The sequence below is a fragment of the Microcaecilia unicolor genome, unplaced genomic scaffold (genome assembly GCF_901765095.1).
Source record: "Microcaecilia unicolor unplaced genomic scaffold, aMicUni1.1, whole genome shotgun sequence".
Classification (NCBI taxonomy): Eukaryota; Metazoa; Chordata; class Amphibia; order Gymnophiona; family Siphonopidae; genus Microcaecilia; species Microcaecilia unicolor.
The window spans coordinates 387277-413574 of NW_021963786.1; the positions used below are offsets into that span (position 1 = coordinate 387277).

General features: G+C 43.8%; 1 protein-coding gene across 1 annotated transcript in view; it reads right to left on the reverse strand.

The window, feature by feature from the left end:
- Nucleotides 1–26298, reverse strand: part of LOC115459632 (cilia- and flagella-associated protein 65-like) — a 221962-nt gene that overhangs the window by 189201 nt on the left and 6463 nt on the right. The window contains exons 2-6 of the mRNA XM_030189437.1: nucleotides 20906–20990; nucleotides 19625–19809; nucleotides 11552–11654; nucleotides 1217–1383; nucleotides 62–261 (exon numbers count right to left, since the gene is read on the reverse strand). Of these exons, the coding sequence (XP_030045297.1) occupies nucleotides 62–261; nucleotides 1217–1383; nucleotides 11552–11654; nucleotides 19625–19809; nucleotides 20906–20983 (733 nt within the window). The 5' untranslated portion in view covers nucleotides 20984–20990. The remainder of the gene's footprint in view (nucleotides 1–61; nucleotides 262–1216; nucleotides 1384–11551; nucleotides 11655–19624; nucleotides 19810–20905; nucleotides 20991–26298) is intronic.

A 26298-nucleotide genomic window follows, 5' to 3' on the forward strand; every position in this document is an offset into this window, starting at 1 on the left:
TGTTTTAAAAAATGCTGACTGCCGCCGGCTGAATATTGACTCGTTTCAGTTAACATCTTACCAATAGATGACAACTGGATGCTCTTTTCCAGGTCCCAGTTAACTCCGTACTGACAGACTGCTTTCCCATCATATGGCACAGCCTTTTTGGGCTTGAAGACAACCTTTATCCTGCATTCCTTTTTTGGCTCCAGCATGCCAGTGGTTGGTGATAAAACAAAAGGTTCTGGTACTTCCAGCCTAAACTTTGTCTGCACGTCACTGGAGAGGGAATTACAGATGGTTAGATTCCAGAAATGTAAGAAATAACAAAGGATGAATCACCCAACATCTTATGAACGGTTATGGATTGCACATGGCATTTTTCTCTTTCAGTACTTCACTCCCTAAGAGTCAAACACTATATCAGAACTTGGGGACGTTCCATGAAACTAACAGGTAGCAGATTTAAAGCAAATGTAACAGAGTATTTTTAGGCACCCTTCTACCAAACTGTGGTAAAAAGTGGCCTTAGCGCATCCTTACGCGGGTCATTCCCGCATGCTATGACCATTTTTACTGCTGGGGTAAAATGGCTGATATTTCCATTTTTGGTATTAATGGCCATGTGCTTATTTTCCCAGTGGCCATTAGCATATAAACCCCAACCGCCACCCATTATGAAGGAAGTTAGTGCGTGGTAATGTAGCTGCGCTAAGTGATTAGCGCAGAACATGTGCACTCTCTACCTCAGACCCACTCTCAGCACTAAAAAAAATACATTTTATTTTTTAGCGCGGGGATAGTGTGCGCACATCCAAAAATGACTGCGGTAGTTAAACTCAAAAACAGGGGGGGGGAATGCTTGGGTGCACTTAGGTGCTATTCTAGAACTGGGTGCTGAAGTGTTCTAGCGTGAAACTGCAAAGGACACGTTCCGATGTCAGGGGCATGGGAGGCCCATGTGCGTTCTATTTCAGGCGCACTTTACTGAATGCTGCATTTAGGCGCTCACACCTGCCACATAGCTAAATCTTGATACCTAATTGATGATTCAAACCAGCATTCTATAACACATTAAGAACACAAATTTACACTTATAGAACACTAGCTTAGTACCTAACTTTTAGCAGCTTTTCGTGAACTGGCCTCCTATAAGTGTTCACTTTTTTGTGCAATGTATCTCGCGTGGCATGAAAACACTGTTGTAAGGCTCCAGAAGCCTTCAGGCACTCACCCAGTGTTGTGTATGCTAAAGAAAGCCTCCGAGCAGTCACCGACTGCACAGATTGGCACATGGAGACTCTCTGGAATCTGCAGCTCACAGTGTGGCAAGGTGGCACACAGGGAAATAGTAAACCTGCCCTCTCTCATATGAAAACTAATGCAATCTTCATACTCTCGCTAGAAATGAAAGAAAAGAAGAGGTGTTAATAGGTCTTTCCCTACGTCACATTCATAGTGGACTGCCTAAACTACTAGCATGCATAACTACTCTGTTTATATCTTAGCATATATCTGTCAATCCACATTACTAGCAATCTGTCAAACGTGTCAACATGAAGGCTTACAACAGTAGTACAACTACGTCTGCTAGAATTAGAAAGGCCTCCAGTAACAACCTACAAAGGTCTATCAAGATCTGCATTAGCAGAACACATGCCCACCTCTTGAACACATTAAGTATTCTGCACAACACCCTCAGATATAGCGTACCCACAACTGTCATAAAGCCTTCATACTGCAGGACCCAAAACAACAGCAGTGACATTTCAGGACCTGCAGTGCTGGAGGGCTACATTTCAGCAAGACTGGACCATGAAAGCATAGACATATTTATTTACTTAATATGTTTATATGTATCTGGATTTTCAAAAAGCATTTGACAAACTATCTCTTGAAAGACTCCTGAGGAAATTAAAAAGTCATAGGAGAGGAGGCACTGTCCTATTGTGGGGGAAAGATAGAAAACAGAGAGTAGAGTTAAATGGTCAGTATTCTCAACGAAGAAGGGTAAATAGAAACAGGAAAGATGAGGAAGGTGATCACATTTGCCAATGATACAAAGTTATTCAAACTTGATAAATCACAAGAGGATTGTGAGAAATGGCAAAAGGACATCGTGGGCGTGGACGATTGAGCATCCAAACAGCAGAAGCCATTTTCCCCCTAATTCAATTATATAGTGCTCAAAATTGCATGTGTGCACAAACTGTGCACACAGTTTAATTGCTTAACAGGCCGATTAGCACCTAGAATTGGATGCTAACAGTTATTGGTGCTAATTGGCAATAACTGGAATTACACACGCATTTTTATAGTCGTAAATTCTTCCATGCAGATCTGAAAAGGGGCCGTGGCCATGAGAGGGGCATAGGTGGGTCAGGGGTGTTTCTAAGATTTGTGCGCGTGTTATAGAATTCAGGGGATCCCCATCTAATTTAGGTGAATAGGGTTCAGCTGGTGTAAATCCTGGGGGCACGGATCCCAGCGCTAAGTACTAGTCTATAAACAGTGCCCGACTTGGAGAGCCATTTATAGAATGATGCCATTTACAGAACTGAGGCCCAGATGCACTAAACGTTTTTGCTTGTTAAATGAGCCTTTAACGAAGAATTTTCTACCCGTTGAATGCACTAAAGCCCATTTTCCGACGATGGTAGCAGCTAACGAAAACGGAATGCAGATGAGCAATTAGTCTACAAACCCTATTGAAATGACATGCACTAACATTTTCCGAATAGTTTAACGCACAAAAAGTGAACAAAACACCGTGAAATCTAACGAGAGGTCTGTACCTCTCGTTAGGGCTGTCCACTAAAATTTTAATGCAAAACCCCCCCCCCGAAAATCAAGGGGGGCGAAAACGCGCGTCAGGGGCATCCTTTATTGATGCCCAGGTCGCCGCTGCTCCCCTCTCCATCTACACCAATATAAAGTACAAAAAAAAAGGATCGGGAAGGGGGCAAGGGCGCTTGTCTGGAGCGTCCTATATGGACGGCCTTGCCCCCCCCTCGCTGCTCCCCGCTTTCCGCCGTTTCCCCCCCCCCCATGAAAAAGCAAAATTTCAGTAGCCCCGGTCCCCCTCCCTTCTTGTTCCTCTGTTTTGCCAAAGTTCCGCCTCCCGTCATTCCTCCACCCCCTTGCCCCGCCCCACCACCTCCCCTGAGGTCAACTACGCCGCTCCCACCTCCACCGAGACCCCCCTCCGTATTACTAGCCTGAGCAGCGCCTCTCACCTCTTTCTGAAGGCGCTGCACGGGCAGGAAAAAGATCTGTTGCATCTGTTGTTGGTCGCAGAGTCTTCATGACGTCTCTTCTTCCCTGGATTAGGCCCACCTCCTTCTGACGTAAGAAGGCAAAACAGAGGAACAGGAAGGGAGGGGGACCGGGGCTACTAAAATTTCGCTTTTTCGTGGGGGGGGGGGGGGGGAAGCAGCGGAAAGCGGGGAGCAGCGGGGGGGGGGGGCAAGGCCGTCCATACAGGACGCTCCAGACGAGCGCCCTTGCCCCCCTCCCGATCCTTTTTTTTTTGTACATATTGGTGCAGACCAGGTAGCCACGTGTATGTGTTGTGGCTTTTTTTTGTTTGTTTTGACGTTTGCGGCATGCGCAGAGCAGCCAGCATAACGCTTAGCTGCTCTGCGCATGCTTTAGGGGCCGTTTAACGACGGGGATTGCGAATGTGTGATACATCCTTCTTTCCAATACCGCACCGAACATTTCTGAAGCGTTTTTTTTGAGCATTCTTCGTTTTTTCATATTCGTTAAGCACTTTTACGGTTTTGATTTTTTAACATTTGGTTGATGCATCTGGGGCTGAGTACTTAGTGTGAAAACGTGCAAAGGAATGCATGTAAGGAAGAGGAACCCAGACTATAGCTAAGTGATGCAAGGTTCCACATTAGGGGCCCTGTTTACTAAGTTGCGTTAGCGTTTTTAGCGCATGCTAACTGTGTAAACGCCCATAGGAATATTATGGCCATCTGCATGCCTCTAGTGCAGATTAATAAACAGGGCTCTTGGAGTCACCACCCAGGAAAAGGATCTAGGTGTCATCATTAATGATAACGCTGAAACCCTCTGCTCAGTTTGCAGCGATGGCTAAGAAAGTAAATAGAATCTTAGAAATTATTAGGAAAGGAGAATATTATAATGCCTTGGTATCGATCCATGGTGCAACTGAACCTCGAATATTGTGTGTAATTCTGGTCACCGCATCTCAAGAAACATATAGTGGAATTTGAAAAGGTACAGAGAAGGGCAATAAAAATGATAAAGGGAATGGGATGAGTTTCCTGTGAGGAAAAGCTAAAGAGGTTAGGGCTCTTCAGCTTAAAGAAGAGACAGCTGAGGGGGGATATGATAGAGGTCTATAAAATAATGAGTGGAGTGGAATGGGTAGACATGAATCACTTGTTTATTCTTTCCAAAAGTACAGACTAGGGGGCAGACAATGAAGTTACTAATTACTACATTTAGAACAAAACAGAAAAAAATATTTCTCCATTCAACATATAATTAAGCTCTGGAATTCACTGCCAGAAAATGTGGTACAAATGGTTAGCGTAGCAGGGTTTTAAAAGTTCCTGGAAGAAAAGTCCATAGACAATTATTATGGTGGATTTGGGAAACATTCTCTGCTTCTTTCCCAAGATAAGCAGCATGGAAAGAAGGTAAATCAGGAGGTATGTAAGGAAATTGTATTTACAGGAAGGGTGATTGATAAATACTTATGTACTTATGTATTTAACTGTTTCCCAGTTAAATACATAAGTCCATAAGTATTGCCATACTGGGACAGACTGAAGGTCCATCAAGCCCAGCATCCTATTTCCAGCAGTGGCCAATCCAGGTCACAAGTACCTGTCAAGATCCCGCAACAGTATATTTTATGCTGCTTCTCCTAGAAATAAGCAATGGAACTTCCCCAAGTCCATTTTAATAATGGCTTAGGGACTTTTCTTTTAGGAAGCTATCCAAACCTTGAGGTGGTAGAGATGAGGAAAATATCTAAATTCAAGAAAGCATGGGATCGGAACAGAACGTCTGAAGGAGAGGAAGGGATTTGATTTTTTTTTTTTTTTTTGGTAGCTCACACCTTTTCTAGTAGTAGATCAAGGCAAGTTAGAGCCAATGGACTATAGAAATGAGCAGTTGATGTGGATGGGCCAGATTATTGTCAGTTTCACAAAAAGGTTAAGGCCTTTTTTTGCAGCTGCATTTCAATAATATCGCATCTGATTGTGATGATCTCATTTTGTGAAAGATTAGAGTATGGGTAAATTAGAATAGAGTCACAGTTTTTTTCTCTGTCTCCACCTGCTGGAAGGCGTGCACAATCCATCAGTCACATTCTGGGCCGGTCCGGAGGGACGCTAAGGAAGTTGTTGGGTTTTTTTTTTACCTTTTCTATTTTTACCCTCCTCCTCTGTTGATTCTCATGTATTTATCCCTTGGAGGGAGGTGTATATCTCCCCCAGAGTACATATGATTAGATCTTTAAGTCTGTCCCCATATGCTTTATGATGAAGACTGCTAACCTTTTCAGCAGCCACCCTCTTGGGAAATTCAACCCAGTTTATTTCCTTTTGAATCTCAGGTGTTTTACATTTTTACAGAAGATTTTCAAAATCCCAAGGGGGGGGGGGGTGAGAAGAAGGATGGAATGGAAAGGTAGAGGGAGGAGCAGAGGCAGGAGGAGAGGTGTGGAATACTAGGGGACAGAGAGAGGGGAGGGGACAGAGAGAGGGAGCATGGTAGTGCAAAGAGGAAGGGAGGAGTGGAATAAGAATGTAAGGGGGAGGAGGATGGTAGTGGGCAGTGAGAGGTAGAAGGGTGAGGGGGTATGAAATGGAAGGGAAAGGAAGAAGGGGAGGGGAAGTGAAGGAGGATGGGGAGGAGGGTAGTGCAAGGAGAAGGGGATGCAAGATTGAGACAAGGGAGAAGAGTATATGGGGTGTTCAATGAGGGGAGGAGGGATGAAAGAGTGCAAGGGAGAAGATAAGAATTAGCATAAGGAGAGAGAGCAGGAATGAAAAGTTGAATACGAGGAAGGGAAGAGAGGGCTGAAAGAGATCAGCCTGTGCCGTTTTGAATCCAGCACCAGAAGGGGCAGGAGCTAATAAGGATTGCTTCTGTCCCCATTAGATACCAGGAAAATCCCCAGTAGGATCCAGGAAAGGTCGGGAGAGAATGCCAACTTAATTAGAAGAGTGCAAGGAGGGGTTCAGATGGCTGATGGCTAATACTGATGTCACAGGGTGCAGGTATGGGAGGAGGCTTTTAAAAGCATCTGTGGGGATTTGGGGAGAACCAAATGCTCTTTTTCTCCATGTGCAACTTTAGAACTTTATAGTATTTTATAAAATGCTCTGTGTTTGGCAGAGCCTTTTGTAAAATACCACTCCCATCTCAACGTTCTAAGTTAAATTGAACTTCAGGTGTCTGTGTGCATAGGCGGTCGGTGGCCCAACTGTTTGGGGAGGCTAAAGGGGGCGGGGTTAGGGGTGGAGCCAGGGGAGGAGCTTATAGCCACAATTAACACAGGAAAAAAATAAGTAAAAATAAAATAGTCACAATTAATACCTTTTATTAAATTTAGACATTAGATATGTATCATATGTCAAAGAATAAAGTGGTTGCTCAAAGCATATACTAACCACAATCGCTCAACTGCAAAACACTATGCACAAATTTGTGCAAAAACACACTCAGAACCTTACTGTACCATAACACTAGGCAGACCCTAATACACCAATATACCACCCATATAGAAAATGCAGACCGTCAACAATATGAAACAAGGGATCATAATATCACAATTCTCATGCAGAGCCACAAAACACCCTTTCAGGGTGGATAGTGTTCACAATGAGCTCCTTTTATTAACAACTATATGTAGATCCTTCAAGAGGTAGTGTGTCATGATTTAGGCTCTAAAACCCTTTCTGATGTTTTGGTGCCACCTCAGTAATGCCAATACACAATCTCTCCACTGCAAAACACTATACACAAACTTGTGCAAAAACACACTCATAACCTTAGCAAACCATAACAGCACTAATTCCAAGGACAGGACGAGCTACAACCTTATGCGTGGAAAAGCAGCACTGTAATTACACCAGGCTCTAAAACACCAGTACACAACCTAGTGAAACAAAAAAACAACCCAAAAAGGCCTGTAAATTCTACACACTAGTAGAATACTGCACCTTGATTACACATGAAACACACATGACACAACAGATAAGAAGGCAAAACTGGAAAGTTACCTCAAGAAGTCAGACTCAGCATGCAGCAATACTAGAAAAATTGAAACTTGCATGCAAAATATCACAGATGCACATTTCCAAAAGCTGACATATTCCAGTTAATAAATTCTGAATAAAATACTTTTTTCTACCTTTGTTGTCTGATCATTTAGTTTTTCTATTCGCTTTGGTCCCAGTGTCTTCTTTCCATTTGATATTTTTTCTCTCAACATGTCCACCTACTACTACTACTATTTAGCATTTATATAGCGCTACATCCCTCCATCCTTATCCAACATTTCTCCTGTCTTCCCTGCCCTCCACTCCATCCATGTCAGCACCTTCCCTCTTTCTCTTCTACCCTTCCATCCAGTGTCATCCCTCTTTCTCTCTCCATCCTTCTACCCATTACCCTCTCCCAATCCTTCTGTCTATTGTATCCCTCTATCTCCCCTTCCTTCTACACAGTTCTCGCTCTCGATCCTTTTCCATTCAGCATGTCCTCTCTATCCCCATCCTTCCAGTGTCTTTCCTCTTTCCCTCCCTACCCTTACGTCCAGTGTCTTTCCTCTTTCTGCCCCCTCCTTCCAGCATTTTCCCTCTTTCTCCCTCCTTTCATTCAGCATTTCTCCGTCTGACAGCTAGGGTCTCCCCCAGTTTCTCCCCAGCAGCTTCTCTCTCTCTCCTGCCCATGTCCCCTCTTTCTCTCCCCATCTTTCCACTAATCTCTCTCTCCTCTTCCATCCAGCATCTTCTCTCTGGCTCTCCCCTGCTCTCTTCCATGTCCCCTCTTTCTCTCCCCATCTCTCTCTGGCTCTCCCCTGCTCTCTTCCATGTCCCCTCTTTCTCTCCCCATCTCTCTCTGACTCTCCCCTGCTCTTTTGCATGTCCCTGGCTCTCCCCTGCACTTTTTTCCACTTTCTCTCTCTCTCCTCCAGCGTCCTCATGCATCTCTCCTCTCCCTCATGCATCCCACCTTTCTCTTCCCTCCCCTTCTTGCTTCAATCACTCTCACTCCTTTCTCCACCCCCCTTTTCCCATTCCCTGCCATTGCTTTCCTTCCTCCCTCTTCCTCTTAGATGTGGCACCTCACATCCTCCTGTCTCCACCCCCTTTCCCTTTGGTCTGGCAGCTGGCTGGCATGATGCATCGCTCCCCCCCCCCCCCCGGACTAGTTCGGTATCGCTCTCCCCCTCTGCGCCTGTCATGTCTTTGAACTTCGAGGATTCCTTCCGGTAGCAGCAGCAGCAGCAGCAGCATCGGCAATGATGTAAGCGCTGCTTTCAGCCTGCCCCGGAAGCACTCTCTGTACATTTTCCCGCATAGGAGGGACGCTGTCCAGAGAAGGCTTCTGGGGCAGGCTGAAAGCAGCGCTTACATCATTGCCGATGCTGCTGCTGCTGCTGCTGCTACCGGAAGGAATCCTCGAAGTTCAAAGACATGACAGGAGCAGAGGGGGAGAGCGATACCGTAGTAGTCGGGGGGGATAAAGATCGCACGGTCCACGCACCAGTCGGGGGGGAAGGGAGGGAGATGTTCAAGGCAGCAGGAGCTGCACCCGGGGCGGTCTGCCCCGCCCCTGCTGCACTTCTGGCTGGGGAGGCTTAGCCTCCCCAAGCCTCTTATACCGGGCGCCTATGTCTGTGTGCCCACTTTGGATGCACTTAAACACCCAGGCAATTTTATCAAAGCCCAGCTCAACTCCCCTATGTAGAGGGGTTAGATCACAGAGGAGAAAACTTTATACGTAGTTAGGAATATCAGTAGTTTGGGGCCCAAAAAGCTTGATTTTCATGGTCCCCTAGGTAGAAAAGGGATGTCCAAGTCTGGGGGTGCACAATTTCCTTGTGTATTTTACAAACACTAAAGCACAGACAAACTGGATGTGGAATTACAAAAATCAATAAAGTTTGGAGTTTATCTTTTTACAAAGTGTGCACATTTGTGCCAGTTCTTAGTGGCATACACATGCAGAAACGACTTCGGCCTCAAAGCAGGTGAAATTTGTACGGGAGCTGTCAGGGAAGCAAGTTTGTAAAGGCACATAGGCATACCTCACCTTTATGTACCTACTGGAGGTGCCTTGTTATTAAATGACCCTCTTCACTGATCTTCTTTGCCGTGGCAGCCTATTTCTGGAAGTCATTTCCCATTCACACAAGAGAAAGGTCCAAATCTCCCGTAGAATCAAAACAAACGAACCACAAAAAATGGCGGAAGATAAACCAAAACAGACCAGAAAACCAAGGGAGTAAGAGCACCAGAAAAGTTTAATGGGACCCTACACGGTCCGTGTTTCGGCCAACAGGCCTTCCTCAGGGTTCCTGAATCTAACAATTTACAGGTGCACCTCCGAGATACTCATGAAACAAAAAGCAAAATACGGTACCAGTGGCACCTACTCCTCCTGCAGCAATGCTTTAGCTCTCTTCCCTCCCTGCAGCAGGAGTAGGTGCCGCTGGTACCGTATTTTGCTTTTTGTTTCATGAGTATCTCGGAGGTGCACCTGTACGTCAGATTCAGGACCCCTGAGGAAGGCCTGTTGGCCGAAACACGGACCGTGTAGGGTCCCATTAAACTTTTCTGGTGCTCTTACTCCCTTGGTTTTCTGGTCTGTTTTGGTTTATCTTCAGTCATTTCCCATTAACATTCAAGCAGAAAAGGCTCCTATGTCCTTTAGAAAAACAGTAAAGGCTTGGCAGTTTAATAAGGTTTATCTGGAATCTCTTGTTGAATGAGACAAATGATGGCTCTTTGGCCGTTTTGTAGCTTGTTGGTTTGTATAGCTCTTTTTTTTCTGTTTTATCATCTGCTTTGGTTGTTATTTTGAATGCTATATTTACAACTGTTGAACCCACAACAGCTGTCAGCAGCTTTTGATACGGTAGACGTTGACCTATTATTTCTTATGATCGAGGAGATTGGGATAGGTGATGACGTGTGGAATTGTTTTTTCCCCCTTTTTAAAGTGTTTTTCAGATTCTTAGCAAGGAACAGAGCTCCGATGTTTTGCCAGTGTCTAGAGTGGGGGTCAGCTCTCTCTGCTTTGTTATTTAATATCTATATGTCATCTCTGGGTAAGTTTTTACAGACTTACAGGTTGAATTTCGGATTTATATGGATGATGTGACCTTTTTTTCTGGTGCAGGGAGGTATGACAGGGTTAACCATCAAGTTGAATCAATATATGAAGCTGTTCTGGGGTGAATGCATTCCCACAGTCTTGTCTTAGATTTGAATAAAATAGTATTAATGTTTTTTGGGAGGGAAGAGGCTTTGTTGCATTGTAAGTTTTTGTGGTTGGCTGAGTTTGATTTGGAAGTAAAAGATAGGATGAGAGTTCTGGGGCTGACCTTGGACTCTCAGTTGTCTATGCAAGATCAGATGTTGTCTCTGGTTCCATCTATTTCTTTCCAGCTTCACTTACTCACTAGGCTGAAACCAATGTTATTAAAGTGTGACTTTAGTTCTGTAGTACAGAGTATGGTGATCTCTTGTATTGACTTCTGCAATACCCTGTACCTGGGTATTGCTAAACCCAGAATACAGGCCATGCAGATGATTCAGAATGCAGCAGCGCAATTGTTAACTGGCATGTCTCGGTTCAAGAATGTCCCCCCCCCCCCCCACGCTCCGCTCATTGCATTGGCTACCTATTCAATTCAGGGTACCGTATAAGATAGCTTGCTTGATTCACCAGCCTCTAAACACTCCATCTGTTCCACGGTATCTCAAAGATGCTATTTCAGTATATCAGCCTTTACAGGCATTGAGGTCAGAGCATGCAATGTTGCTGGAAACTAGTGATTTGCGATCTGTGAAATATGCATGTACTCAGAAGGCAGCGTTTTCTATTGCAGATTTGGCATGCTTTACCTGGGGCTTTAAGACAGTGTAGTAGTATGGCGTTATTTCGAAAATTATTGAAGACGCAAATGTTTGTGCAGGCATGGGGCTGATATGTTAGCTTGTTGTCAGATGAGGTTTATCTGTTGAAGTTTTATTATAATCCGCTTAATTGTAGGTGGAATAGAAATGTGTAAATAAATAAATATACTATCAGGTGGCTTGTATCTTGCCTTGTTCAGCAGTGCTGTAAAGGTGGTTCAATAAATTAAAGAATGGATTTGTGTAGTCTCACAAGCATCACCTTATGTTGGTTCCCAGCCTACAAAGAGTCCAGTTTTTTCTCCAGGACTCGTGTGCTGCTAACACAGGTCCTGGTAGCTCTTCACTTTTCGTGGAAGTTCTGCATCCACTGAAATGGAGGCTCCGATGTGCTCCATGAAGCAACACTGGAAAGAGGCAGCTCCTCTTACCTTCTCCATGGGACGAAACGTGATGGGCAGCGAGAAGCTTGTGCCGGGACTCAGTATAATCGACTGAGGGAGCATCGTAGTGAAGAAAATGGTGGTAGGAGGACTGAAAGAGAAATGAACAAAAAAACAGGGTGCTGGCAAGTTCTTTACCTTTCTTTGGTCTTTCAGCTCAGTCAAAACTAGCCTTTACCGGCCCTATTACAGCACCAGAAGACCTCATGCACAACTCTCTGGGCTTTCACTCCATTTTTAACCCCTTTTTATCTCGCTCACCTATTACAACACTGAAACTCTGCCAAGTGCCATAAGCTGCAGCACTCTTCAAAACCTAGGTACGCATGCCTGCTCCCCCCTGAGCCTGGCTGAGTAATGTCTGGGACACCCAGCCTCCCCTTCCTGGGCACTGTGAATGCTGTCTCTCTTCTTCTCATTATTGAAAAAGTACCTCTCAAGCGGCTATATCTCAAAAGTACCCTGAATTACCTCCCGTAAGCTGAAAACAAGTCTGTTTTATTTTATATTGAATGTTTATAGGCCTCCCTTAAGGCCCAAAATGTTCAGTTCATAGCAGGGGCGTAGCCAGCCTTCCGTGGGGGAGGGGTCCAGAGCCCGGGGGGAGGGGGCACATTTTAGCCCCCCCCCCCCCCCCCGCCGACATTGCCGCCCCCCCTCGCGCCGCTAACCCGCCGCCGCTGCAGCCTACCTTTACTTTTGCTGGCGGGGGATCCCACTCCCCGCCAGCCAACATCTTCTTCTCAGTCGCTTCCTGCTCTTCAATTTGTTTGCTGACGTCCTGCACGTTGTACGTGCAGGACGTCAGACTCAGAGAACAGAACTGTTCTCTGAGTCTGACGTCCTGCACGTTCAGGACGTCAGCAAACAAATTGAAGAGCAGGAAGGACTGAGAAGACGTCGGCCGGCGGGGAGTGGGATCCCCCGCCAGCAAAAGTAAAGGTAGGCGGCGGCGGGGGCGGGTTCGCCAGGAGGGGGGTCCAGGGGTGAATCTACGGGGGCCCCGGCCCCCTCAGGCCCCACGTAGCTACGCCACTGGGTCATAGTGCCAGTAAAGTGGTTACAGCGTTCTTTTGAGAGACTGTTCCCAGGAATCTTGAACCACTGCCCCTGACGCAGCCATTTTTATACTGGCGAAACATGGCTATGTCGGGCATTTTATGTTGAATACCTGGGAGCTTTTAATCCACTAATAAAGACATTGGTTTTTTTACAAGGTCTGCCTCATTGTTTTATCTTTCGTATTGGATTTGGCGAACTGACTGCCTTGTTGTTTTCTGACATATACCTAACTTCTACACTAATTTTACAAGAGGCCACTGACATGGAAAAACATTCTTTACAAAATTACCTTCATGATGGGCAATTCTAGGACCAAGGTGCCCACACTTCTTTCTAAGTTACAAGCATGTTTGTTTAGAATATTAGCATTTACCTGGATATGTGCACGAGTGGTAGCAAGGCACCTAACCGGTTAACTTATACAGCATGTATTTGCAAAAGGGTATTCAAAAGGTGGGCAATGGACAGGATATAAGCGTGGCTCCCACTTACATGCATAACTTACAGAATACAGTACTTATGAACATAAGAATAGCAATACTGGGTCACACCAATGGTCCATCTAGCCCGGTATCCTGTTTCCAACAATGGCCAATAGAAGCCACAAGTACATGGCAAAAACCCAAATAGTAGCACCATTCCATGCTACCGATCCCAGGGCAAGCAGTAGCTTTCCCCATTTCTAACTCAATAGCAGATTATGGACTTTTCCTCCAGGAAATTATCCAAACCTTTTTTAAACTCAGATACGATAACCGTTGTTACTAAATCCTCTGGCAAAGAGTTCCAGAGCTTAACTATTCGTTGAGTGAAAAAATATTTCCTCGTAAACTATTTCCATGTAACTTCATTGAGTGTTCCCTAGTCTTTGTACTTTTGGAAATAGTAAAAAAAAAATAAATCGATTCACTTCTAGTTGTTCTACACCACTCAGGATTTTGTAGACCTCAATCATATCTCCCCTCAGCCATCTCTTTTCCAAGCTGAAGTGCCCTAATCTCTTTAGCCTTTCCTCATATGAGAGGAGTTCCATCCCTTTATCATTTTGGTCGCTCTTCTTTGTATCTTTTCTAATACTGCTATATCTTTTTTAAAATATGATGAACAGAACTGAACGTAATACTCAAGGTGAAGTCGTACCATAGAGTGATACAGAGGTATTATAGTATTCTGAGTCTTACTTACCATCCCTTTCCTAATAATTCCTAGCATCCTGTTTGCTTTTTTGGCGGCCGCCGCACACTGAGCAGAAGGTCATCTGCAAATTTAATCACCTCACTCGTTCCGATTTCCATATCATTTCTAAATATGTTAAATAGCACCGGTCCCAGTACTGATCCCCGTGGCACTCCACTATTCACCCTCCTCCATTGAGCGAAATGACCATTTAATCCTACCACTGTTTTCTGTCCAATAACCAATTCCTAATCCACACCAGAACATTGCCTCCTATCCCATTACTCTAATTTTCTCAGGAGTCTCTCATGAGGATCTTTGTTAAAAGCTTTCTGAAAATCTAGATACACTACATCAACTGGCTCACCTTTATCCACGTTTATTCACGCCTTCAAAGAAATGAAGCAAATTGGTGAGGCAAGCCTTCCCTCGGCTGAGCCCATGCTGACTCTGTCCCATTAAACCATGTCTATTCATGTGTTCTGTAATTTTATTCTTTATAATAGTTTACACTATTTTACCCAGTACTGACGTCAGGTTTACTGGTCTGTAATTTCCCAGATCATCCATGGAACCCTTTTTAAAAATCACATTACATTGGCCACCCTCCAATGTTCAGGTACGACAGACAATTTTAATGACAGGTTACAGATTACTAACAGCAGATCAGCAATTTTTATTTATTTTATTTGCTGCACTTGTATCCCACATTTTCCTACCTATGTGCAGGCTCAATGTGGCTCACAAAATGTTATAGCAACATGTACACATTATAGGATAAGAATTTCAAAATATAGATACAGATGGGTACTTAGACTATCAAAGCAATCATAATAACGGAATAATAATTTTACAATTATTACAAATAAGAGTGCATAAGTAAATCATATTGGATTGGAAGTGGATTGAAAGATCAACATTACATAACATAATGATATCAGGACAAGATATAATATTCAGTCGTGAGGATGTAATTAGGATGGACACATAGGAGGGTTCCTTAATAGTTGTGATTGGAATAATTAGGAAGTCAGATCGTTATGGGGAATCTTTATTGTACGCCTTTATGAATAAGTAGGTCTTTAATAACTTTCGGAATTTCATGCTTGAGTTCTTTGAGTACCCTTGGTTGTATGCCGTCTGGTTCAGGTGATTTAATAGTAGTTAATTTGTCGATTTGGCTCAGTACATCTTCCATGATCACCGAGATTTCTTTCAGTTCCTCCGCATCATCACTCTTGAAAACCATTTCTGGTACAGGTAGATCTCTTACATGTTCTTCTGTAAATATTGAAGCAAAGAATTCATTCAGTTCTCCGCTATGGGTGTGTCCCCCCCCCCCCCCCCCCCCCGAATTCCCCTTTTACTCGTTCATGATCTAACAGTCCCACAGATTCCCTCTCAGGCTTTGTGCTTTGATGTACCTGAAAAAATTGTTACTGTGAGTTTTAGCCTCAGTGACAAGTTTCTCTTCATATTCTCTTTTAGCCTTCTTTATCAGTGTTTTGCATCTGACTTGCCAGTGCTTATGTTGCTTCTTATTTTCTTCATTTGGGTTCTTTTTCCATTCTTTGAAGGCCATTCTTTTGGCTGAAATAGCTTCTTTCACTTCACCTTTGAACCACGCTGGTTGTCTTTTTCTCTTTGTAAATACGTGGAATGCATCTGGTTGGGCTTCTAAGATGGTATTTGTGAACAATATCCATGCCTGATTTAGAGGGGCATAATTGAACGAAAACGCCTATCTCCATGGGCGTTTATCTCCGAGAACGGGTCCGTGAAGGGGCGGACCGAACCATATTTTCGAAAAAAATAGACGCCCATGTTTTATTCAACAATGTGTGAGCTGGGCGTTTTTGTTTTTCAGCGATAATGGAAAATGAAAGCGCCCAGCTCAAAAACGAATAAATCCAAGACATTTATTCGTGGGAGGGGCCAGGATTCGTAGTGTACTGGTCCCCCTCACATGCCAGTACATCAACCGGGCACCCTAGGGGGCACTTTTACAAAACCAACAAAACAGGTAAAAGAGCTCCCAGGTGCATAGCACCCTTCCCTTGTGTGTTGAGCCCCCCAAATCCCCCTCAAAACCCACTGCCCACAAGTCTACACCATTACTATAGCCCTAAGGGGTGAAGGGGGGCACCTACATGTGGGTACAGTGGGTTTGGGGGGGATTGGACGACTAATAAGCATTAAGCAGCACAATTGTAACAGGTAGGGGGGATGGGCCTGGGTCCACCTGCCTGAAGTCCACTGCACCCCCTAACAACTCCTCCAGTGACCTGCATACTGCTGCCAGGGAGCTGGGTATGACATTTGAGGGTGAAAATAAAAATGTGTGAAACATCATTTTTTTGTGGTGGGAGGGGGTTAGTGACCACTGGGGGAGTCAGGGGAGGTCATCCCCGACTCCCTCTGGTGGTAATCTGGTCATTTAGGGCACTTTTTGGGGCCTTATTCGTGAAAAAACAGGGTCCAGGAAAAGTGCCCTAAATTCTACCTACAAACGCATACTTATTTTCCCATTATCAGTGAAATGCGCCCATCTCTGTTCGGCAGATAACCACGCCCCAGTTCCGCCTTCACCACGCCTCCGACACGCCCCCGTCAACTTTGTCCGCATCCGCGACGGAGTGCAGTTGAAAACGTCCAAGTTCGGCTTTCGATTATACCGCTTTATTCGTTTTTGTGAGATAAACGTCCATCTCCCGATTTAGGTCGGAACTTGGGCGTTTTTCTCGTTCGATTATAAGCAGGTTAGTGTCCTAACCTTTGTAGCCGATCCTTTTAGCTTCTTTTTAACCATTTTCCTCATTTTATTATAGTCACCCTTTTGAAAATTAAATGCAGCTACACTCACATTTACACCGTGTCCATGTCTGACCTACGTGTGAGTGCCTAAATGTGAGGTATGTAAATAACCAGTTACAGTAGTGTTCTATAAAGGGAATAGGCTCCTATTGCACACCCTCCGAGCACCAACTTTCCTTACAGAATACTAGTGTAAATGGGTATTTTTAAGGAGACTCCTATTGCAAACCCTCCGAGTACCGACTTTCCTTTATAGAATACTAGAGTTACTGGATATTTTTAAGGAGGCTTCTTTCACACACCCTTCAAGAACAGACTTTCCTTTATAGAATACTAGTGTTACCTGATATTTTTAAGGAGGCTCCTATCGTACACCCTCCGAGCACCGACTTTCCTTTATAGAACACTAGTGGTACCAGGTATTTACACACAGAGTGCCCTTGGCCTGGATTGGCCGCTGTCGTGGACAGGATGCTGGGCTCGATGGTCTTTTCCCAGTATGGCATTACTTATGTACTTATGTACTTAAGTGCAAGCATCTAATTGCAGCAGGAACACGCATAACGTACAGTGTTACTCCAGTAAGTGGGAGCCCTGCATGTGTCTCACCCATGCTTTGCGTGTAAACACTAGTATTCTAAACATTTACACATGTAGCACCTAGATAATAGAATTGGCCTTTCAATGGAGAAATTTTGGCCCTGTCCAGAACATACTGCGCACTCCTTTTCATAAACAGAAAGACATCTACCCCCATGTTTACTAAGCCACGCTAGCGGCTGCTGTGCGCTAGTGCTGACACAGTCTATTCACTTTGAATGGGCTGTGTCAGCATTGTCCTGCGGCTTAGTAAACAGGGGGGGCAAGTTGTTTGTCCAAAATATATCTGTTTTGCACACTGTAATATTCAAATGGCCAGCATTATTTTTATTGTTTGTTTTTCATGTTTATCAACTTGCTTCATTATAATTTGTTTGGGGCTTTGAATTACAAGCTTCATGGGTGTAATTTTATGGAAACTCCCAACCTGCCGCCATTTGGGGTCCAATATTCGAAATGTTTTAAACAGACAGGAGAGGCTCCTGGTCGTTTAAATCGCCTGTCCATAGCTAACTGGATAGTGCTGCTGAAAATGCCCAGTTAGTGACCAAGCCGAAAGCAGCTACTTTGGCAGCTTTTCAGAGGCAGGGTCAGCACTTAGCCAGTTACATGCCAATATTCAGCACTGAACTGGCTATTACGACCGCAAAAACGCCAGTCCTGTTTTGATGCTATTCTTCATAGCCGTTAAGTGCTGAATATCTCACTTAACTAGCTATGTGTTCACTGGCTCTGTATACCTAGAAATGTAATACCAGAGCCTGGACATGGCCCGGCATTAAATTTACAGGTATAATGTTGGCGGCAGTCAGCAAAACACTGATCATCGCCAGCCGAATATCAGGCCCTTTATGTCTAAAATTAGCTTCCCAGAACTATCAAACTACCCATCAGAGAGCCCAAATTGTCACACACAGACTTACGCCTGCTCCGAGGCAGATGTAAGTGTCTGCTTGTACGCTACGTGTATACCCTCATATTATATGCAATGCACCCATAGATCGCAACTCTGTTCTTGCTCTGCTGAAACCATGTGTATTTATATGCATACATTATTATTATGTAATTACTTATATACCACTTACTACTAAACTGTTTACAATAAAACATACATTAAAGCACTGATTATATTTAATTCAGCAAAATGTTAATCAAGCATAGACAGGCAAAGCCCTGCTAACTCAACAATTTCAGAGGTTAACTAACATATACCGCCATTCACTGCTTTTCATTTCACAATTCCAGAAATGTAAACTAAATACAGTATACCCCATCTTTCGTAGATTGATCTTTTACTCAATGCGGTATCATTGATTGCTGCTATTTAGCTGGGCTAGGTAAAGTCAACTGACTGGATCTTTCAAGTGTTAAAGACTTCCGTTTTATAAAAACCCTTTAACACATGTAAACTTTTCTGTGCTCCTTGCATATGCAAATGGTACAGTATTAGCACTTACAGGCACATGCGTCCGATACCTGCATAAGTGCTACCAGGGCACTAAGCGCCATTTTGCCATTACTCGCTTGACTTACAGATGGGCGGAGCATGAGCAGCATTTAGGCACCTGCATTTACGCCATGTGTATGGCTGGTGTAAGCACAGGCAGGCCGATACCAGAGAATGCCCAATAGGCTCCTACCACACGTCTGTTCTAGAACTGCCTCCTATATGCTTAATGCATTTAAATACATGGAAGGAACTGTTAAAACATTTGAATGTGTTCTTGGTATGGCACTTGGTATATGACAATTTTCAAAAAGGCCATTTCAGTATAAATCCTTGTTTTTGAAAATCACCTCCTCAATGCTTGAACCATTGATTTATTCTCGATGTAAATTCGATCACATGACTCCTCTGCTTTCTGACAGTTGAAGCCCAAATTAAATTTAAAGACTTTTGTTTGATTTTCAAGACATTTGCTGGAGACATCCCTGATCATTTCCCTCTATTGATTAACGTTTTGGCTAATTTATCTAGGACTCGTAGTAATGAGCACTTGGCTGTTATCCTTTCCAACTTATAAAGTCATATGTTATAAGAGATCGTATGCAGGGTCTTTTTGTTATTTTGCAGTTACACAATGGAATGCTTTACCTTTGCATATTTGACAGAGTTCATCTTATCTTGTATTTAGAAAGAGTTTGAAAACTTGGCTTTTTTGAAAGGTTAATGTTTTTTGTGATGCATGCTATATGTTTTTATTATTTTTTGTTATTGTTGATGTATGTAACCCACCTTGAACCTAACATTATAGTGATTTTGCAGGATATAAGACCTGAATAGCATAGCATGTTTGATATTATTATTGTTACCTGGGACTGTCTTCTCCTCAGAATATGTCTTGGACTTAATCCTAACTCCAGCTGAAAGGAAGCTCAAGGTTATTATTCTCTTCACCTCACACATACCTGAATTTGAGCTTCTTTGTTTTCAAATGAACATTTTTGAGAGTTAGCAGCTTGGTGATTTCTTTTCCCAGATCCCAGCCATGCCATTCAAGTGACTCCACCACTTCCACGCCTAGAAATGTGCCCTTCTCCTTAGTTTTTTTCTTCACTGGCAGTTCAGGAGATGTCAATTCAAGTGTCTTTTTCTGAAAACAATAACGCATAAGAATGAAAACCAGGCAACATAATCATAGAATGTAGGGGAGCAAATTGCAAGATGAGCAAAAAAAAACACAAGGAGCCTTCTAGAATGGGGAGGTGTCAAACCAGTGCTTTATTAAACAGACCTGACACGGTCAGAACATTCCTATGGAGTCTCTCTTTGAAAATCTGAGGCCAGAGGACCATGTAAAGTGTGCATGGAAAACAAGAAGTAAAGATATTACAATAAAACCCCCAACCCTGGCCCTGCTGCCAGCTAATTTTCTCAGCACTGGGGGGAGGCATTTCTCAAAACACATTATTTAAGCAGGTAAACATGGTATCTACCCACATATAAAGAACCAATATTTACACTCGGTGGTCAATGTTTACTTAAGACTCCAACAAGTATCGCATCGCTAAATTCCAGGAAGAGTGGCGATATTTAAACCACTATCCAGATAGATAACCGGATATGTTTTTCTGTCCCAATGTTATCTGAGTAGATATGCAGATAATGGTCTGACATTGATTAGATTGTAAGCTCATGTCGAGCAGGGACCGCCTTATATGTGTTTCATGCACAGCGATACATACCTCTAGCAGAGCTATAGAAACAGAAACATAACAACATGATGGCAAATAAGGGCCAAATGGCCCATCCAGTCTGCCCTTCCTCAGTGACTATTAACTCCTCCTTTTCCTAAGCAGTAGTAGTGATCTGAATATCGCTGCACTCCGGATAACTTCCAGCTCCACCCTTGCTTCACCCAAGCACTGCCCCAGCACTCTGGGGACAATCTGTAAGGATATTCAGCAGCATTATCTGGATAGTGCTACTGAAATCCATGGCCAAAGGAAATATCTGGATAAGAGCAGCAAATGGGAAAACATGAGATCTTGCAAGGAGTACAGGAAATGGGCAGAATGAGTGGGTCTGCTGGGCTAGATCTACCGTCAAGGTCTCCTCTCCACTTCAATTTCTTATACTTTAGAAGGCAAAGAAGGAGCTGCAATAGTAACCACTTGCAGAAGTGGAATGCTCTGGTAAAGGGTCAGGATGTCCCATCCAAAACTGGAATAAGAGCCCACATCACTCACCTGCCAGCTGACATTGCCCCTGCTGAGGTTTCGGAAAGTGTCAGAGTGCAAGGGGAATGAGGGCACCTGTGTCAGCATTTTACCCCTGGAAAAACAAAGAGAATCGGTGTAAAAGTGCAGTTTATTTAATCTTCATTAGCACTGGTGCCCTATGTCATTAAGGGTTAAGCCTGGCATGTAAGGTGACACCTCTATGGTATTTGCCTGCCTGCAGGCAGTCAGTCAGCACCTGTTTTGTTGAGCTTCAGTGTTTATTTTTGAGCATGGGGTCTTTCAGAGCACTTACAGCTACTAGGCTCTTGGCCTGCTATAGAAGTCACTAGAAGCACAGCAACATGACCTCAGATAAGGGCCAAATAGCCCATCCAGTCTGCCCTTCCACAGTAACCACTATCTCCTCCTTTTCCTAAAGGATCCCACATACCTGTTCCACGCGCTTCCATAAATTCTGACACAGTCTTTGTCCCCACGACCTCCAACTTTTCCATGATATTGTCTTAGATTCTTCCTAAGTCTATTTCCTCTTACCTCATTCCAGAGTTTTCCTTAATTTGAAAAAGGCTCACCTCCTATACATAAACGACACTAAGGTATTTAAACGTCTCTACCTTATCTCCGCTCTCCTGCCTCTCTTCTAGCATATACATGTTGAGGTTCATGAGCCTATCACTATATGTTTTATGACCGAGACCCTCTGGACCGACGCCATCTGCCATGAAATGCCTAGCCACCTGCCTGGAGTTACTACTACTACTACTACTTAACATTTCTAAAGCGCTACTAGGGTTACGCAGCGCTGTACAATTTAACATAGAGGGACAGTCCCTGCTCAAAGAGCTTACAATCTAAAAGACAAGTGAACAGTCAGTCCGATAGGGGCAGTCAAATTGGGGCAGTCTGGATTTCCTGAATGGTAAGAGTTAAGTGCCGAACGCAGCATTGAAGAGGTGGGCTTTAAGCAAAAACTTGAAGATGGGCAGGGAGGGGGCTTGGCGTAAGGGCTCAGGAAGGTTGTTCCAAGCATAGGATGAGGCGAGGCAGAATGAGCGGAGCCTGGAGTTGGCGGTGGTGGAGAAAGGTACAGAGAGGAGGGATTTGTCCTGTGAACGGAGGTTACGGGCGGGAACGTAAGGGGAGATGAGGGTAGAAAGGTAGTGAGGGGCAGCAGACTGAGTGCATTTGTAGGTAAGAAGGAGAAGCTTGAACTGTATGCGGTATCTGATTGGAAGCCAGTGAAGTGACCTGAGGAGAGGGGTGATATGAGTATATCGGTTCTAGCGGAATATGAGACGTGCGGCAGAGTTCTGAATGGATTGAAGGGGGGATAGATGACTAAGTGGGAGGCCGGTGAGGAGTAAGTTGCGCGACCACTTAGAGGATCTATCCCCAGCACAGCTCAGGTCCGCCTGCACCTGCCGCTTGTGATCTACACTAGCACCGACTGGGTCCCAACCGCTTCTGGGTGAGTCTCCCACTCTCAAATTATCCCCAGTGATTTCTAGGTTACTGAGGCCACACTTCCAGTGGTCCCACAGTCCCCATAAAGCATTCACAGGCCCAACACACAAACCACCAGGATTCGTTATCAGTCCAGTCAGGAAGAGTCAACAAACTAAACAGGTTTATTGTCATACTGGAACAATGAACAAAAATAAATGTGCAATCAGCAAACAATTACAGGTACTAAAATATGGATCAATTATAACATTAACTAGACATTTGTATACTTTCTAAAAAGTACCTGTGGAGATCAGGACATGTTAATTCACTGAGCCTCAGCAAAAAGATCGGGGGGGGGGGGGGGGGGGGTTCTCCTGAGCTAAGACTGAAGCAACAGCCAGCAAAACTGCTGGGTAATTTCAAACTCCAGGTCAATCAGAGCCCAGTCAACACGTTTTAAAAGTATACTGCTCACAGTACAGTAGATAAAAGATGGCATGCACTTTTTTTATAACAGCTTTAACATAAAACATGCACCACCTGCTGGCCACACTAGAGAAATGCACTTCAAGAGTTAATAAAGGCAATTTTACAGGTTTAAAACACACAGTTTCTTCACACCATCCTGTTTATATCTTTCTGTAGGTGCGGTCTCCAGAACTGATAATAAGGGAGAACCTTCTAAGAGATCTGCCTGGCCTTACCTTTTAAGATAGTAGATGACAGCAGATAAAGACCTGCACAGTCCACCCAGTCTACCCTATAAGATAAACTCATAGTATATGATGCAATTTAACATATATATTCTTGATCTGTGAGATATCACCAGACACTCTGCATTAAGCAAGGAATGCATTCACACTTCTTATCGTACTGAATATGGCTGAAGAAAGAGAGAGGAAAAGAACAGAGTGACTGTTGTGCTCAGGCAGCAGGAACTTCAGCCCTTGGGTTCTGACAGTTTTCTAACTGTGCTAAGAGTGGGCCTCATCAGAGATATGGTTTCTTCTTTCTTGGCCAGCCTTCTTATACTTTATTCAACATGCAGAGGAGTGTGGTAGCCGTGTTAGTCCACTCTTAAGGTTATCAATAGAAATCAAACAAAATAAAACATGGAAAAGAAAATAAGATGATACCTTTTTTATTGGACATAACTTAATACATTTCTTGATTAGCTTTCGAAGGTTGCCCTTCTTCGTCAGATCGGAAATAAGCAAATGTGCTAGCTGACAGTGTATATAAGTGAAAACATTCAAGCATTACTATGACAGTCTGACAGGGTGGGAGGATGGGGGTGGGTAGGGGGTATGCATGGGGTATGCATACCTCCTACCCACCCCCATCCTCCCACCCTGTCAGACTGTCATAGTAATGCTTGAATGTTTTCACTTATATACACTGTCAGCTAGCACATTTGCTTATTTCCGATCTGACGAAGAAGGGCAACCTTCGAAAGCTAATCAAGAAATGTATTAAGTTATGTCCAATAAAAAAGGTATCATCTTATTTTCTTTTCCATGTTTTATTTTGTTTGATTTCTATTCAACATGCAGCAAAGACCCTTTGATCTTCCCAACAATCCCTTACCTATCCCTTCTTTCCACCAAGTGTACCTGGACACTAACAGGTCTTCCTGTGTTAGAATGATAGCCCCCACCCGTGGCGTAGCCAAGGGTGGGCCCGGATGGGCCCAGGCCCACCCACTTTGTTATCGGGCCCACCCAGTAGCAGCATACCTATGATGTGGCTGGCAGAGATCCCCAAGCCACACCAGCCAAAAACTCCCAACAACTGTGCCTCCTGCATACCATGTAAATAGCAGATCTTCACCTGCAGCGAGCAGCGACTGATACATACTGGTTTCACCGGCCCCACATACTTCCCTCTGATGTATTCCTGCCTATGTGGAAACAGGAAGTTGCATCAGAGGGAAGGCTGTGGGGCCAACATGAGCAGTGTGTATTAGTTGCTGCTCGCTGCCGGTGAAAATCTGCTATTTAAAAGGTATTCGGGGGAGGGGGGATGTTTGAGAGATCACATGGCATGCAGGCGAGAGAGGGAGAGACCAAATCAATTGTGGGTCAAGGCAGAGTTCTGCCCACCCATCTTGGGCCCAGGCCCATCCAAAATTGGGTATCTGGCTACGCCCCTGGCCCCCACCTTTTCGAATAATCTCCCCTTCTATCTTAGGCTTGAATCTCCCTTCGATAAATTTAAGTCTCAAGGCACACTGTTTCTCTCTTGCCTTCTCAAATTCCACTTCCATCTTCACTTTCCCTGGCCAGTACTCCTGCTAAACAAGAATGATCATGTAACCCCTCCTTCTATGCTTTTCCTGTCCCCTTTCCTTGCTTTAAATTTGTAACTACCCCTTCCCTACTTGCCTTCTTATGTATATCCATGCTTGTTGTCTACTGTCTATTGTGTGGTTGTGGTGTTTCATGTCTCCCCCCCCCCCCCCCCCCCACCTTATATATTTTGGGCCTGATATTCAAAATGTTTTAAATGGCCAAGAGAGGCTCCTGGCCATTTAAATCGCCTATCTGGGCCTAACTAGACATTTTCAGCGGCACTTAATAGGATAGTGTCCGCTAAAAATTCCCGGTTAGCACCCAAACCAAAACTGGTTATTTTGGGGGCGTTCTGGGGCAAAGATGGCACTTATCTGGTTAAGTGCTGATCTTCAGCACTTAATTGGCTAAAATAACCTCATAAATAGGCCTGCATAAAATACAGTCCTATTTTTATGTGATTCTTCACAGCTGGGTAAGTGCTGAATATCACACTTAATTGGCTCTGTTATTTGCTGGCTCTGTATACCCAGAAATTCAATGCCAGAACCTGGATATAGCCCAGCATTGAATTTCTGGATATAATGTTGATAACTGTTAGCTGAATGTTGGACTCTTTATTTTTTAATTTGACTAAATAAACTGCTTAGACTTTCAAATGAAATAAACTGAACTTGAACCTGAGTGGTTTTCTACCAATTACCTCTGGATATTGGCTTATTTTAAATAAAATAGACACCATTCACAGCTTGAATTGGTTCCTGGAACTGGGTCCATAACATCTTCTAGTGATTTTCTTCGTCTGCATGCTTCATTCAGTCTGTGACCACTTATTAAGTTTCATTTCATTTTCACCTGATAAAAGGTTTCTCAGCATCTGAATGTTTTATTTCTTGATCTTTATGCCCATGCGTTCAAATAACACGGTTAACCATATGACTTCCAAATCTGGGAAATGGACAGTTGTAGATATCCAAATTGGAGACTTGAGAATAAGACATTTTGGGGCTCATTTTCAAAGCACTTAAACTTACAAAGTTCCATATGGTACTATGAGGCATATTTTCAAAACACTTAGACTTACAAAGTTGTACAGCAACCTATGGAACTTTGTAAGTCTGAGTGTTTTGAAAATATGCCTCAGTTTGTATCCTTAATCTGAAAGTTGCCATCTGGAAAAAAAAATCATGGACTTTGCAGCTTCTGTAAGAGGGAAATTTTTCTGTCAGCCAAAAATGTATTGATTTCTGGAGAGAGGGGGTAATGTTGAAAGCATTTTCTGTGTGCAAAGTCTGTTCTGCATGAGGAAAGGGGAGGTAATTTTAAATATACACTAAGGTCCGACCCCTGCACCACACATTTGCACTTCCTCTGAACTTGGTTGAAATGTACTCTATACATACATTCATTTTAGAAATGCTATACACAAATGCCTACAAGCGGTAGACGTAGAAGTAGATGCCATCTTGAGACATGTTTATCACTGCACAGGACAAAACTTCATAAAATTACCCCATAAAATACTGTGGACCTCACATTTAAGGGGCCCTTTTACAAAGCGGCGGTAAACCCAACATTGGTTTTGGACCAACGCAGCTGCTGATGGTAGTTCCGGCGCTCTTTTTTTTAGTATTATGGCACTAACCTGGCGGTAATTGGGCA